This window comes from Arabidopsis lyrata (assembly GCF_000004255.2).
Source record: "Arabidopsis lyrata subsp. lyrata unplaced genomic scaffold ARALYscaffold_7, whole genome shotgun sequence".
NCBI classification, from domain to species: domain Eukaryota; kingdom Viridiplantae; phylum Streptophyta; class Magnoliopsida; order Brassicales; family Brassicaceae; genus Arabidopsis; species Arabidopsis lyrata.
In genome coordinates this window covers 22,432,058-22,445,704 of record NW_003302549.1, presented here as the reverse complement: position 1 = coordinate 22,445,704, position 13,647 = coordinate 22,432,058, and the positions used below count along the sequence as shown (strand labels likewise).

Sequence of the window (13,647 nt, the reverse complement as noted above, 5' to 3'; positions counted from 1 at the left end):
TCCCTAAAATAAATGAACTCTTGAGTATAAAACTAAAATTAACGTGAGAGGGTGGCAGTGGCGATAGTGATGTGTGAGCTTGCGATGGAGATGTCTAAAATTTGTTGATGAATGTGCATGCGTTAGACTCCTTTGGATTTCAAAAATTTAAAATCGTCTAGGTCTAGAAGGTTCAAAAAACACTTCTAAAGTTTGCTCCCATCAACAAACATTTTTAGGAAGCAGTAAATTATTTGGTTAGCGTTTTTGTGTTCAAAAAATGACATGATCTCTTACATATGACTGAGTGCAAGAACTAGAAATGCTTCTATTTTCGAAAATCTAAAGTTGAGTGGGTTTAGAAAATTCAAATATACAAAAAGATAAACACAAAATACGATAATCAAATATCTTAGTTATATGATAAATAACTGTATAGCGTTAAAAAGTAAAAAAAAAATATTATAACGAAAATTACAATAACCGAAAAACTATATTTATAACCTTTAACGATGTTACTTTTAATATAAATACAGTAAATAGAAACATATTTCTTTGACATAAAAGAAGAAACATATTTTTTAATCAAAATTTTAAATCCTATTAAATAACAAATCACCATATATAAAATAATAAATTAAGATCTTGTTCTGCGTGTACTAGGATTTATAAATCCTAGTAAGCTAAAGAATAACACTGACTAACTGTATCTAGCAGCAAAAATCGTTACTAAGCTGGTTTAAGAATTTACTACGTCGGCAGAATTAAGTAGTCAGACAGAGTTCACAATCCATAGAAAACAAAACGCAATGGTAAAATGAAGATAATTTCCCATTCTCTAAAATCTGTAGCATTATTTGACTAGATTATTACACAATTTTGTAACCGAACATGTCAAAACCTTCACAAATTATATATATCTGCATTTACTAATCAAATTGCCGTAAGAAAAATATAGAAACATAATTTGACAATTAAAATTTGTGGGGTAAAGAGTCTTGGCCTTTTGTAAGTGGATTTCTATTTATAGCCTAACCACTTTCGATCGACAAATCAATGATTAGGAAACCTCCTCTTTATTTGGAGTACACAATAAATAAATTAATTAATTATTCAATGTATGAAGAAAATGCACGTGAACATTTACATAAAATAAATTCCAAATAAAATCAATGTGTGATTGTAAATAAAACATGTCGATTGCCAACGGCTTGGTTAGACAATAGCGTGTTGTGTGTTTGACTATGCTAATGATATATGGTTGCCTTCTTTTCCTAACCTTACATAGTTATATAACAACTTCTAGTACCATAATCAATGCAGCGTTGTAAGTTAAGTATCTGTATCAAAATAATCTATACCATATATATAATTTTTTTGTATCAGCCTTGTTGCCATTTGCCAATATAGTTGTTAGTATCGGATCTCATCCTCAAAAGTATACTAACCACTCTGGGTTCCTTGTATGAGATCAAAAGTATACTAACCAATATGCTAGCCAAGGTAACAAGTCAAGAATACGAAAGTTGAACCTTGGTAGCTCGTTATTTATTTTTATTTTTTTGAAAACCATGAGGTTCTGAGTCAAAGTCCGTAATCCCTCCAAATCCGAAACCACATCATTTAATATTAGTTTCGTCCCAAGCGTCACTCGAACCGGTGATCTCTAAGCTTCGTCTAGGATCTTTACCAGTTGAGCTAACGACACTTGGTAGCTCGTTTTACCATCTATGAGAAAAGTATCTCATCCCATGTATGATGCTTAGTCCGCATACAAAGTATGTTTGGAAGCTCTTAGCTCTTAGCTCATCAATCTCGGGAGATCAGATAATCAAGGGAAATTTTCTTGTTTGCACACATTTGAATTTCTCTGGAATTCCAACTTTACTAGGTGTGACAAAACCACTTGGTTTCACTCTGAATATCAGACTCCCAATGTTTATACCACATGTTCACTGCCTGAGTAACATCTCCCAACATACCTACCAAGCTTATTAGCGCAAACAAAGTTCACTTGAAGCTCTAGGCAGCCTCATGAATCATGAACTTGGTTTTGTGAGATCACCTCCATTAAAACTTGGGGTTTAATTAAAGACTGTACTTATTTTTGGAGACATTTCTCTCATCAAATTTATTGAAATATTTTTAGACAAAATATATAGAAAATACTAGCATTTATTTTTTATTTTAATGAAAATATATTCCAATGTAATTTTAATGAACTATTTAAATATTTTAAAGCATAAGTTTATACTGTATATATATATATATATATTAAATGCATAATACTATTTTTAATATCAAATTAAGTTTAAAATTGGCAAAATACACAGAATTTAAACAAATATAAAATCATTAATAAAGATTACAAACTAAAAAATAATATTAATTTATACACCAAAAATATTCATTTTATCAAATCTATAAATTTACATTTATTAAAAAGCACATTTATAGCTAGTAAATTATTCCAAACAAAACAAATTATTGTATATCTTCTTGAGAGTTCGCCATAGCCGTTTGCTCTCTGGCACAATCTCCGAGAACCTGTTTTCCGGCGGCGTCGGCTCTGGTCGACGTCGCTGGATCTTATGCTTCTTCTCTTCGTCGTCTCCTCTGTCTTTTGAGCTTGCTTTCTTCGGTTTTCAGTTCCATCAAAGTTTCGTCGAGATCTCCAATCTCTGTTTTCGTCATGCTTCAGCTTCAGCCTCTCTTTCCCCTCCCTTCTTTTCCGGTGGATCTTCTCGGCGAGTTTGCTTCTTCGGTTTTCTCATTGCAGAGGTTCAAATCGGGAGAAGTTTCTTTTCAACCCATCTGCGCCTCTTTGCAAAAATCAGAGCCTTTTAGCTCTAGATCTGGACCATCACCACAGTCTCAAACAGTTTATACTCACCGGATTTCGTTGATGGCAAGAGAATCTCTTGGACCGTCAGTTGCGCTTTGTCCGGTGAGTTCGTCGACGGCGCACGACGATTCCCAAAGCTGTCTTAAGGCTCCTCATTCAATTCCCAGGTCTGTGCACTTCATCATCTTATCAGGTTCAGTTCTAAAGATTTACTACTCGATTACGATTGGTAGAGGACTCCATGTTAGGGTAGTAGTGACATCTTTAGGCTGGATTTGCCACTGTCAATTACGAAACCTGTTGGAATTAGAAGTTTTGTTGCTATCCGATGCAATTTCATCTTAGAAGCTTTTTGGATTAGTTCCACACTTGATCCATAGATGGCGTGAGTCTGGTCACGCTTCTCCACTGTTAGGAGATCATAGATCGAATGGTAAACTGTCCAAGTTCAAGCTTAATTATCTAGCCTCAAGTTTATTGGGCGATGCATCTCAACACTCTCGAACCATTTTGGAGAAACCGCCTCCGTATGTTCAATCTAACAATTTCTCAAGTTCTCTTAAATCAGATTCTTATTGCTTAGGCTTGAATGGACAAGGACTACATTCTAGTCTCACAATATTATCTGTGTTTTGGTCTTGTGATTACTTTTGGCGAATCTTGCAAACCTACTCCACCATGGAGAAAATATTCCCGCAAACCTTTACCGGCATTTTGAAACCGTCTCGAACCTTAGCCTCCTCCGTGGAGCAATTTAACAAAAGCTCTTATGCGTTATTCGCGCGAGCTATTTATGACCACTTGTTGGTCGGGGATTTCTCGAAGCTCGTCTTCAAGCTTGAATCCTTCAAGACATCAAAAGACCTTTCAACCATTGCAAGCTTTTTGAAGTTGCGCATCTCCTTGGAAAACTCATTGAGTCTCTATCTTTATCTTTCATGTATTGTTTCACTTTTAAGTTGTATGAACATTCCTCTTTTGAGGTTCTAAGTTAATGAAGAGATCATTTTGCACAAAAAAAAAAAAAAAAAAAAAGCTAGTAAATTATTCCATTTATGTTTGAAAGTAACTGTAACACATAATTAAATAACAACTTGTTACACTATAAGTATTATTGTGCACAATTGACAATACTAACAACTGATGAGTAACATGGTAAATAAAATATCTTAATCTATACATATAATGAGAGAATTGTCTCTCCATCTAGAGTGTCCACATCATCATCCAAGCCATCTTATTTTAATTTTGTGTGGGCTCCACATATTTTATTTTAAAACAAAAAATATTAAAACTATAATTAATTCACACATTTTATAATTTATATTATTATATTTCATTAAACAAAAAGAATAATTTACAAAAAATAAATTAGATAATAAAAAAACAAAAAAAAAAAATTATAACACAAAATATGAAATTTTTGAATAGCGATTGGATAAATATAAAATTAAATAACTATATCTTAACATATAATGAGAATATTCCTAAATGGCTAGAGATATAAAAATAAGGTTTATCATATATTTTAATGATAGAACAATCATTTTTAAGAGTTACAATTATATAGTAGAATAAAAAAATAAAACTTAAACTATACTAAATTTAAAGGTTTTTACTGAAAATAAATTAATTTATTTCTGAAAAATACACATTTAAAATTAAAAAAAAAATACTTTTCATGTTAAAATATCAATTCATGATTCTGATTAGAAATAAGAACGACTGAGTACATATTATTATTTATAGTCATAATATAATATAAATAGTTAAATTAATAAAATTTTGAGTATATATTATTATTTATAATTTTAATATAATATAAATAGTTACATTAATAAAATTTTCTATATTATCAGTGTTTTCTAATTAAAAAGTGGTGGTTTTAAAAAAATCAAATGAATACCTAAAAAATAAAAACTAAATATTAATCAGTGTTTATGAAATTTTAACATAGATAAAAAATTTAAGGATTTGAAATAAAACAAAAACTATTCTAAACATTACAAATAAAAATAAAATATTTCAATCGAATAGGAAACTGTGTAATAATGATATTTGTGAATGCTATTTGGAAATTAGAATAGTAATGGTATATTGAAGAGTTTTTAATTAGAAGTAAAAATTAAGAATTAAAAAAAATATTTTAAAATTATAATGATTTATTTGAGTTTGTAAGTTACGAATTTTACAAAAATCAACATTAAGAATACTATATAAAATCATAATATACTTCAAATTATATGTGTTAATTTGTTTTTTGTATTTTTCAAACGGTTAAGATAAAGCGAAAAATTTGATGTTGAAATCCGACGTTTGTGAATAAGAAGGAGACTATATATGAGATTTTTTGTCTATAAAACAATTTTACATGCACCAAACATGATCAAAGAATCATTATGACAAATATCTCCCAATATTTTCTAATGTTCACTTTAATAAAGAGATCATGCAACTTATAAAAAAAATTGATTATTGAAAGATATTAATGAGAAAATATATACGATCTATCTTGAGAACTAATTCATAAGGTGAGTATATTATATGTGAGTCAATATAAGGTGAAAAGATAGTAGATGTTGGGAGACGACGAATGAATCATAGAAAAAAATAAGAAAAATTATAGTGAAAAGTGTGAAAAAATATTTACTATTATGGAAAGATAATGAACACGTGTATAGTAAAATCTATTAAAATTTAAATAATTCAAAGATTCGCACTGATAAAAAGTTTAAATTAAAACTCGCATTTATTCCATGCAAGGTTAAAATCTACAAGTAGAGAATGAAGACAATTATTGCATAGCTTATTTTAGTCTCTAGGGCTTTACCGATACAATGTATGAATGTTAGTGTAGTTAATAGATAAGATGATCAACATCAACTAGTTGGGTTGTTCTGAAAATAAGGTTTGGAATTAAAAGGTCTATAGGTCCTATATCATTAATTATCCATAAAAATTAATAAAGTAGGCTAAATCAAGTGGAAGCTATATATAATCTATAACGTACATAATTCATATGCACGACATAAGATATTTAGTGTAGTGATTATCATACTACACTACTGTCTAGAGTTAGGTATCACAGATACTTATGTTTTGTATCAAAGATGTTTAATTCTATAGTTTAGTTATAACTGATAACATTGTTTGCAAAAATTCAGCTGAAGAGAATAGTAACTATTCTTATACCAAATTTTGCATGTTATACTTCTTTTTTTTTTTTTTGTTAAAGTTGTATTTTCCTATTTCGTGAACTAAACTATTATATACAGACTATATATGTATTACCTCTTTTTTTAGTTGTCTATTTTTTTTTAATGTAATGTTAAATTAAATTAAAAAAAAAAACATATCGTTTTTACAAGTACAACGGTGGTTTGAAAAAATTTAAAACATTAGAACCGAGATTTTTAGAAGAAGTCAGCTTCTCAAAGCGAACCAAGTTTGAAGTCCTTTATCATATCACCTATCTCCAATTGCTCGAATGGATAATAGTTGATTCATACTATATATATGGAATTCAAATTAATTCACTCTCCATTGGGATCCGATCCAAAAACTAATACTCATATGATCTACACACATGACATATAGTAAAACCTCCATAAATTAATAATGTTGGGACCACGAAATTTTATTAATTTAGAGAGGTATTAATTTATCGATAAATTAATAATTATTAATTTATAGAGAGATTTTACAAATTTTGTAATTTATTAAAAAATTTCTATCTAAAAATAATTTTTTTCCTTTATAATTAAGGAATATCTTATATAAACTAATTATAAGTAGAGAAGCAATTATTGAGTTTATAAAACAACACAAACTTTTTTCCGAACAATACTCATATTTCATTAAACTATTTATATATAATATTTTGAATATATATTATAGTAATTCATATATGATATATATAAGTTTATATCCTATATATATATATATATTAAGTTATATATATATTGATAAGTTTATACAATTATTAATTTATGATATAGATGGGACCATATGTTTACATGAGATTTTCAAAATAATTATTATCTTATTAATTTATCGATTTATGTCATATTTTACACTGGTCCCAACTCGGGACTGGAAGAATTTATTAATTTAGAGAAATTATTAATTTATAGAGTATTAATTTATAGAGGTTTTACTGTATAAAGCTTAGGCCATCTGCAATGGCACAACTGCTGGAGTGATCTTGAGTAATAAAAAAAATAGAAAAAACTCCAACAGTAGAGCATTTGAGCAAAATCTCATCTTGAGCTGGATCTGATCTTGAGCTGATCTTGAGCATTTCTCTCTGTCTCTCTTACCTCCTCATATAATATCATTATATATATATATATATATATAATATTATTATAATAATTTTAAGATCAGTTGCTCCATTATAGATGGCTTTAGCTGGATGAGCCAGAGGATCTTCTATGTTTGTTATTAATATAAAAAGTTAAAAATGCTATCTGTCTATCCCAAGGGAACATTATTGTGTCTAATAGTAATTACCTTACTTTTTTTTTCAATTGTCACTTCTACTTAACTTGTTAGTTGGGATATACACATGTCTACCTAGACATATCTTGTTACAGTTTTTACATGCATACTTTATTAGATATGGATAAATTTGGTTATAAATAAATCCCAGATTTTTCTTTCAGAACCTATTTAGTATTTACTAACAATATATATTTAAAATGAAAAAATGTGAGGCTTGAGTATAACATATGTAAAAAAAAAAAATTATTTATATAATTAGTTTTTCAGAAAAATATAATACAAATTTAATTTAATTTCTCATTTTTTGGGTAATTATAATGAGCAAGAAATTTGAAACTCGGAATATGAAATAAATCATTTTGTTTTCTAAGTCTAACGGGTGTTAACACACCACAATTTTACGTAGGAAGACGTTTTTGCTCTCAAATAAATTTTAGATTTTTAGGCAAAAGCGTTTCCGAATCTTTTTTATAAGAAAATCTAGATAGAAACTTAGCAGACCGTTTTCAACTATAATTAGTTGAGGAATATTGAGTTTATTGTAACCTTATGGATTCGGATCACATTTTTTTAGTCTTATTTAACCAAAACCAACAACATAGAGAGTCAACAAGCCCTTCCAATTCTTTACATAGTTTGCCTACTAACCCCATCTATCTAATCACTTTGAAAAAAAAAACAAATCATTTACCTCCGTTTTTGATAAAAACATATTTTTACTTTGCCACAACTAACTAATAGTATACTTTATTATTAGTTTACGAAATTTTCGCATATATATTGTAAGAATAACATGTTATATATATCTACACCCGTTTAAATGGTTAAATCAATTTCGTAAGGTTGACTTATTGGTAAAAGAATGTTGGGATTGACTTTACCATATACGGATTTTTGGAGAGAAAACAGCAAACAAAACAAACATGTCCTTACGTATATGTAATATGTACACACATTTACATGTATACAAAACACAATATATATACGTCACATGGAATATATATAGAGAGTCGGGCTCGACTAAACATGCATCACCGACTCAGCCACTTTCAATATCTCTCTCTCTCTCTCTCTCTCTCTCTCTCTCTCTCTCTCTCTCTCTCTCTCTCTCTCTCTCTCTCTCCTCGGGATCAAGAAAAGTGAAGAAGGATGAGAATGACAAGAGATGGAAAAGAACATGAATACAAGAAAGGTTTATGGACAGTGGAAGAAGACAAGATCCTCATGGATTATGTCCGAACTCATGGCCAAGGCCACTGGAACCGCATCGCCAAGAAAACTGGTCTTTATTCTCTCTCTATATTTTACTCTCTTATTTCTTTTGGTATACTTGCTCTTGCTCTCTCACTTCTCTTGTTCTTGTTATAAGCAATAAAAATTAGTACTAAAGATTGAAACTTTTGATGATAATTAGGGCTCAAGAGATGTGGGAAAAGCTGTAGGTTGAGATGGATGAACTACTTAAGCCCTAATGTTAACAGAGGCAATTTCACTGACCAAGAAGAAGATCTCATCATCAGACTCCACAAGCTCCTCGGCAACAGGTTGTTTTTTTTTCCCATATATTCAGAGATTATCTTGCTTAAATTTTTTATACAATTCTAATAATATTATATATGTAAGATCATGTGTTTTGTTGTTCGGTGCTGAATTCACGTGAATCTCTAAATTGTTTAAATGTGTACAGCTTGCTAGCTATATATCACATATATCTAATTCATGATTTATATTTGTATAATATATGTTTTGTTGTTGGATCCTTAGTTCACGGTATTCTCTCTCTAAATTGTTTAATTGTGTATGTATATATCACTTATATTTAACTCATGTATTATATTCATTCATATACATATCAATTAGGTTACATTATATAAGTTTATTTTATTAATCTATTTACAAACGTCCACAAGCATATAATGGTTATTCAAAAATAGTAGTAGTAAAAAAGGGATCGTAAATATTAGATCTCTCCTTTGTTTTTTCGGCCATTAATTTGTATAGCTAGGTTTTTATTCAAAAAATATGCTTTTTCGAACTTTACAATGACTCATAATTGTATTCATTTATGGATCATCTGCATATACACACATGGCTCATATAACATCTACAACATATATAATCTGGCTACATGTATTACACACATGCTTGCTCTATATAGGTCCATGCATAAGCATTAACTCCGTTTTACAAGCTTTCTTGTTTCAAAAGTTTTGCCACATATTTATTAAACATTCGAATAGATATACAATATTTATTTATTATTATTGCAGATTAATCTAATATCGTAATTTTTTTTTTAATATTTAGATGGTCGTTGATAGCAAAAAGAGTTCCTGGAAGAACAGACAACCAAGTAAAGAATTATTGGAACACACATCTCAGCAAGAAACTTGGTCTCGGAGATCATTCAACTGCCGTCAAAGCTGCTTGCGGCGCAGAGTCTCCACCGTCTATGGCCCTTATAACCACAACGTCCTCCTCTCATCAAGAGATCTCCGGTGAAAAAATTTCAACTGTCAGGTTCGACACTTTAGTTGACGAATCCAAACTCAAACCAAAATCCAAACCAGTCCACGCAACACCAACTGACGTAGAAGTTGCAGCTACGGTTCCAAATCTGTTCGATACCTTTTGGGTTCTTGAAGACGACTTCGAGCTTAGTTCACTCACTATGATGGATTTTACTAATGGGTACTGCCTTTGAATATCTTTGATGATTAGCTTCAAAGAAGTAATTAATTATCGAATATTAGATTATAATGAACAAGAATAAGAATATGAATACTATTAATTTTTTTTCCAATATTTTCTTGTAGCTTTTGTAATTTTTTTTGTAAAAGTAAGGATGATCAGTTGATAAGAAAATTATAGAAAGTTATTTGGTTATTTCACTAATGTAACCAAATTAAATCCCATATTAGTTTACAAGTTAGTTACTACAAGAAAACATGGATTTTCCGACTGCACAAGTAGTCGTTAAATGGTGGTTTACATTACAATTAAAAATTATAGTCGTAAATCGATAGACGTTAATTAATGATTACGTTACGACTAGTACGCTTAACATATAGTCGTAAATATAGTCGTAATTATATACGTAACATAGTCATTAAATGTTACTACTAGTTTACGATTAAACCGGATGAATAGAAGTTTGTTTGGTGTAGTTATGATGACTATTTTGCGACTATTTGCCGACTATTTTATGACTGATTTAACGACTATTAAATATACTTGTTGGCAAAATAATAATTTCGTTTTTTTTCCGGTTGTAATTGGTTTTGTATCTCAAATTGAAACCAAGATTCTCTAATGCAACCAAAACCATTTACAAGTCAGACAATGTAACCAAATCAAACTTAAATAACATCTAAGATTCTCACATAAACAAAGAAACCAAAAAGGTTTTAAATACAACAGACAAGTTCTGAAGAGGAACAGACAAGTTTTTGAGAGGGGAGAAGTTCATGGAAGTTATGAAAAAGAGAGTAATAACCTAAGAATCAGATGGAGTTGTTGTGGAAAGACCGGTTGAGAAAGGCTATGTGGTTACTGAAGCGGAATAAGTTTCTATGAAGTCCAGAAAGGCCAGATAAATTGCTCGCATGTACTTTTTCACCAAGTACTAAAACTCTTGGTTTCTATATCCAATTAGGGGTTTTTTCAAAAAAAAAAAAAAAATCAATCCTAATTTTTAGCGTAGTGGAAAATACAGACTACCCTATATAATAGTTTGTCAATATCTAATTTATATCACTTAGTTTGGCATCTTTCTAATAATGGTATGTTGTACTCGAACATATTTAAACAAATGGTATAGCTAAACAATTTTTACATGTGAGAAAATCTAAAATGATAAAAGGAGAGTAAAATAGAATCTTTGCTTGCCCACAGGTCGGAAAATTTAACATTTTAAGTCAATAATTACGGTCAACCAAGATAATCCAGCTGTTACAAGCCTTGATTCTACCTTCTACGTATCACCCGCTTGAAAGATTTTTTAAAAATGAATGAGGTCTTGTCAGGTTAGGCTCTTTGTGTCTCTTAATTACATTAATTATATTGACTAATGTTAGAGTTGGCACTGTAATCTGAAATTAATGACGATTAATCACGAATTTAATATATATACATATTCATACTGTAGATAAGACCAGACCTCGTACGTTGGAATTTGAAAGTTAGTTGAAGAAGCCAAGACTGTTAGAGATTATTTTTCTGGTTGACTTAATAAATTGTTCCAACAAAAAAGTAAACCAAATCATTAAAACGTATTTATGTCTAAAAATTACTCACTCTGTTTCACAAAAAGTGTCATTTTAGAGTTTTGCACACAGATTAAGAAAACATTAAATTTTTTTGTTTTTTCTAAACAAAAACATCATTAACTATATACCTAAACATAATGTGCCCAATAGTAAAACAATTTACAGAATACTAATGGTCATAAAACATAAAAAATCATTAAATTTTGCATTGAAAATCTAAAACGACACTCTTTGTGAAACAAAAATAAAACCTTAAAACGACACTCTTTATGAAACGGAGGGAGTAAAACAAATCACAAAACTTGACTTGGTAGATTTTGTGACAGCAATGGATATCTTGAATTCTCATCTTTTTTTTTATTAATTGAGGAGGAAAATAATAATCTCACATTCATTTATTTAGTAAATAGTGAATAAACTAAAAGTTTAAAACTCTTTATTTTATTTCAAAATCAAATAATTTTTTGAACCGATATCCGGCCCGTTCAACCGGTTCACCGGGTTGAGGGTCAATCGCGGATTTTGTGGGTTTTTCCAGTTTTGAAATTGCATGATATAAACATTAAACCCAAACCGAAAAAGTGTTCGGGTCGCGGATTAACCGGTCGGGCCGGAAGATTCACATCGGGTGTGAAAACACTGTTTTTCGGCTAGAAATGTTCCGCCGATTAATGAAACAATAACAAGGCCATGGTGGCCTCTAAGAATATAAAAATTGTTTAGTCCATCCATAAACTCTTGGATGTTCAAGTTATAATTAAAGTTTATAAACGTGACTGGCATAGAAGAGTTTATAACGTGAGTGAGTGGCAGAGAAGACTGATTCCAATATAAGCTGATCCCATTTGAGCTCGGTGTAGGTTACAACGACGAAAGTAAAAAGATTACTAGAAGAATAAGAAAATAACAGAGATAATTCATAAATGTAGAACTAGAAGACGAGACTCTCTTTCTAATAACAAACTCCAACAGCTTCAGCTAGTGGGTTTCATTAGCATGTCTCAGACATGCTCATGTACGTAATACTAAAATTTCATAATTTATATATAAAATTGTTTATCAAAAATTTCATAACTTTTGTTTGAAACACCTCTATCACATGAATAACTATTGCTCCCTCCGTTTCACAAAAAGTGTCGTTCTAAAGTTAATTCTCTGATTAAAAAAGAATGTCGTTTTACATTTTCAATTCAACTTGGAGTTATAAAAATAACTGTGTTGACATTTAATTTGTTTCTTTTATTTAGTGCCACAGATCAATATAATAACTTGATATAAGCATGAATATAGTTTTATATATTTATATGATATAATTATATTTATGTATTCTTTTAAGATTAATTTTAATTTATTTGTTTTTTACTGTAAGGTATTTTCAATCCAAACCGCTATATTAATGATAAATAAATAAAAATCAGTCTAGAGTCACTGCAGTAATTAACTAAATTACTTAATGATCGTTCCACTTTTTTTTTTTGTCATCTGAATAATATATTGCAAAGAAAGTAACCACATACAAAAGAAAGGCCATGTACAGGCATACATGCCAAACAGTTAGTAAAAGTGTATGCACCCTAACTGTCCAAAAAAGAGACTAACAAAAGTCTACAACTATACCAACATCCAAGCCAAGATTATGCGGTGGAAAGATTTTTCTCAGTCTCTTTGAGTTCCTGCAGTCAAAAAGGGTAACCAACTGCAACATAAGATTGAGTAAAAAACTCTCTTGTAGCACTTTGAGCAACGAGAAAAGCCCCAATGTTGGCGGACGGATGCTCAAAAGTTAGTCTCCACTCCCTGATCTTTTTTAGGAGTCTAGCCATTTCCGTATAATGATAATAAAAGGATGGCCAAGCTTTTGGTCTTTGCATCACCTTTACCAAGTCCACAATATATGTGCTAAAATTAACCTTACTGACATTATGGCTGTGCATACTTTCCATTGCCCACAAAAGAGCTTGAAGATTCAGCTGATCCTTAGAAATAATGTTTGAGAAACCTCTTCTGCTATGTAACAATGAAACCCCTTGGTTGTTCCTCAAAACCCATGCA

The 13,647-nt window shown here is 30.0% G+C and overlaps 1 protein-coding gene and 1 pseudogene across 1 annotated transcript; both read left to right on the top strand.

Annotated features, from left to right (window-relative positions):
• The first annotated feature begins 1,734 nt into the window (after nucleotides 1-1,734).
• LOC110226566 lies at nucleotides 1,735-3,859 on the top strand (annotated as a pseudogene).
• Nucleotides 3,860-8,251: 4,392 nt separating this feature from the next.
• Nucleotides 8,252-11,291, top strand: LOC110226112 (transcription factor MYB23). The gene is made up of 3 exons (XM_021016734.1): nucleotides 8,252-8,609; nucleotides 8,742-8,871; nucleotides 9,635-11,291. Exons 1-3 carry the CDS (start codon nucleotides 8,477-8,479, stop codon nucleotides 10,029-10,031), a joined length of 660 nt encoding a protein of 219 aa, XP_020872393.1. The 5' UTR covers nucleotides 8,252-8,476; the 3' UTR covers nucleotides 10,032-11,291.
• Nucleotides 11,292-13,647: the final 2,356 nt, after the last annotated feature.

Coding starts and splice junctions, on each gene's coding strand:
- LOC110226112 (XM_021016734.1), top strand. CDS start 8,477: ATGAGAATGACAAGAGATGGAAAAGAACATGAATACAAGAAAGGTTTA. Junction 8,610..8,741: donor CCGCATCGCCAAGAAAACTG/GTCTTTATTCTC, acceptor GATGATAATTAG/GGCTCAAGAGATGTGGGAAA. Junction 8,872..9,634: donor CACAAGCTCCTCGGCAACAG/GTTGTTTTTTTT, acceptor TTTAATATTTAG/ATGGTCGTTGATAGCAAAAA.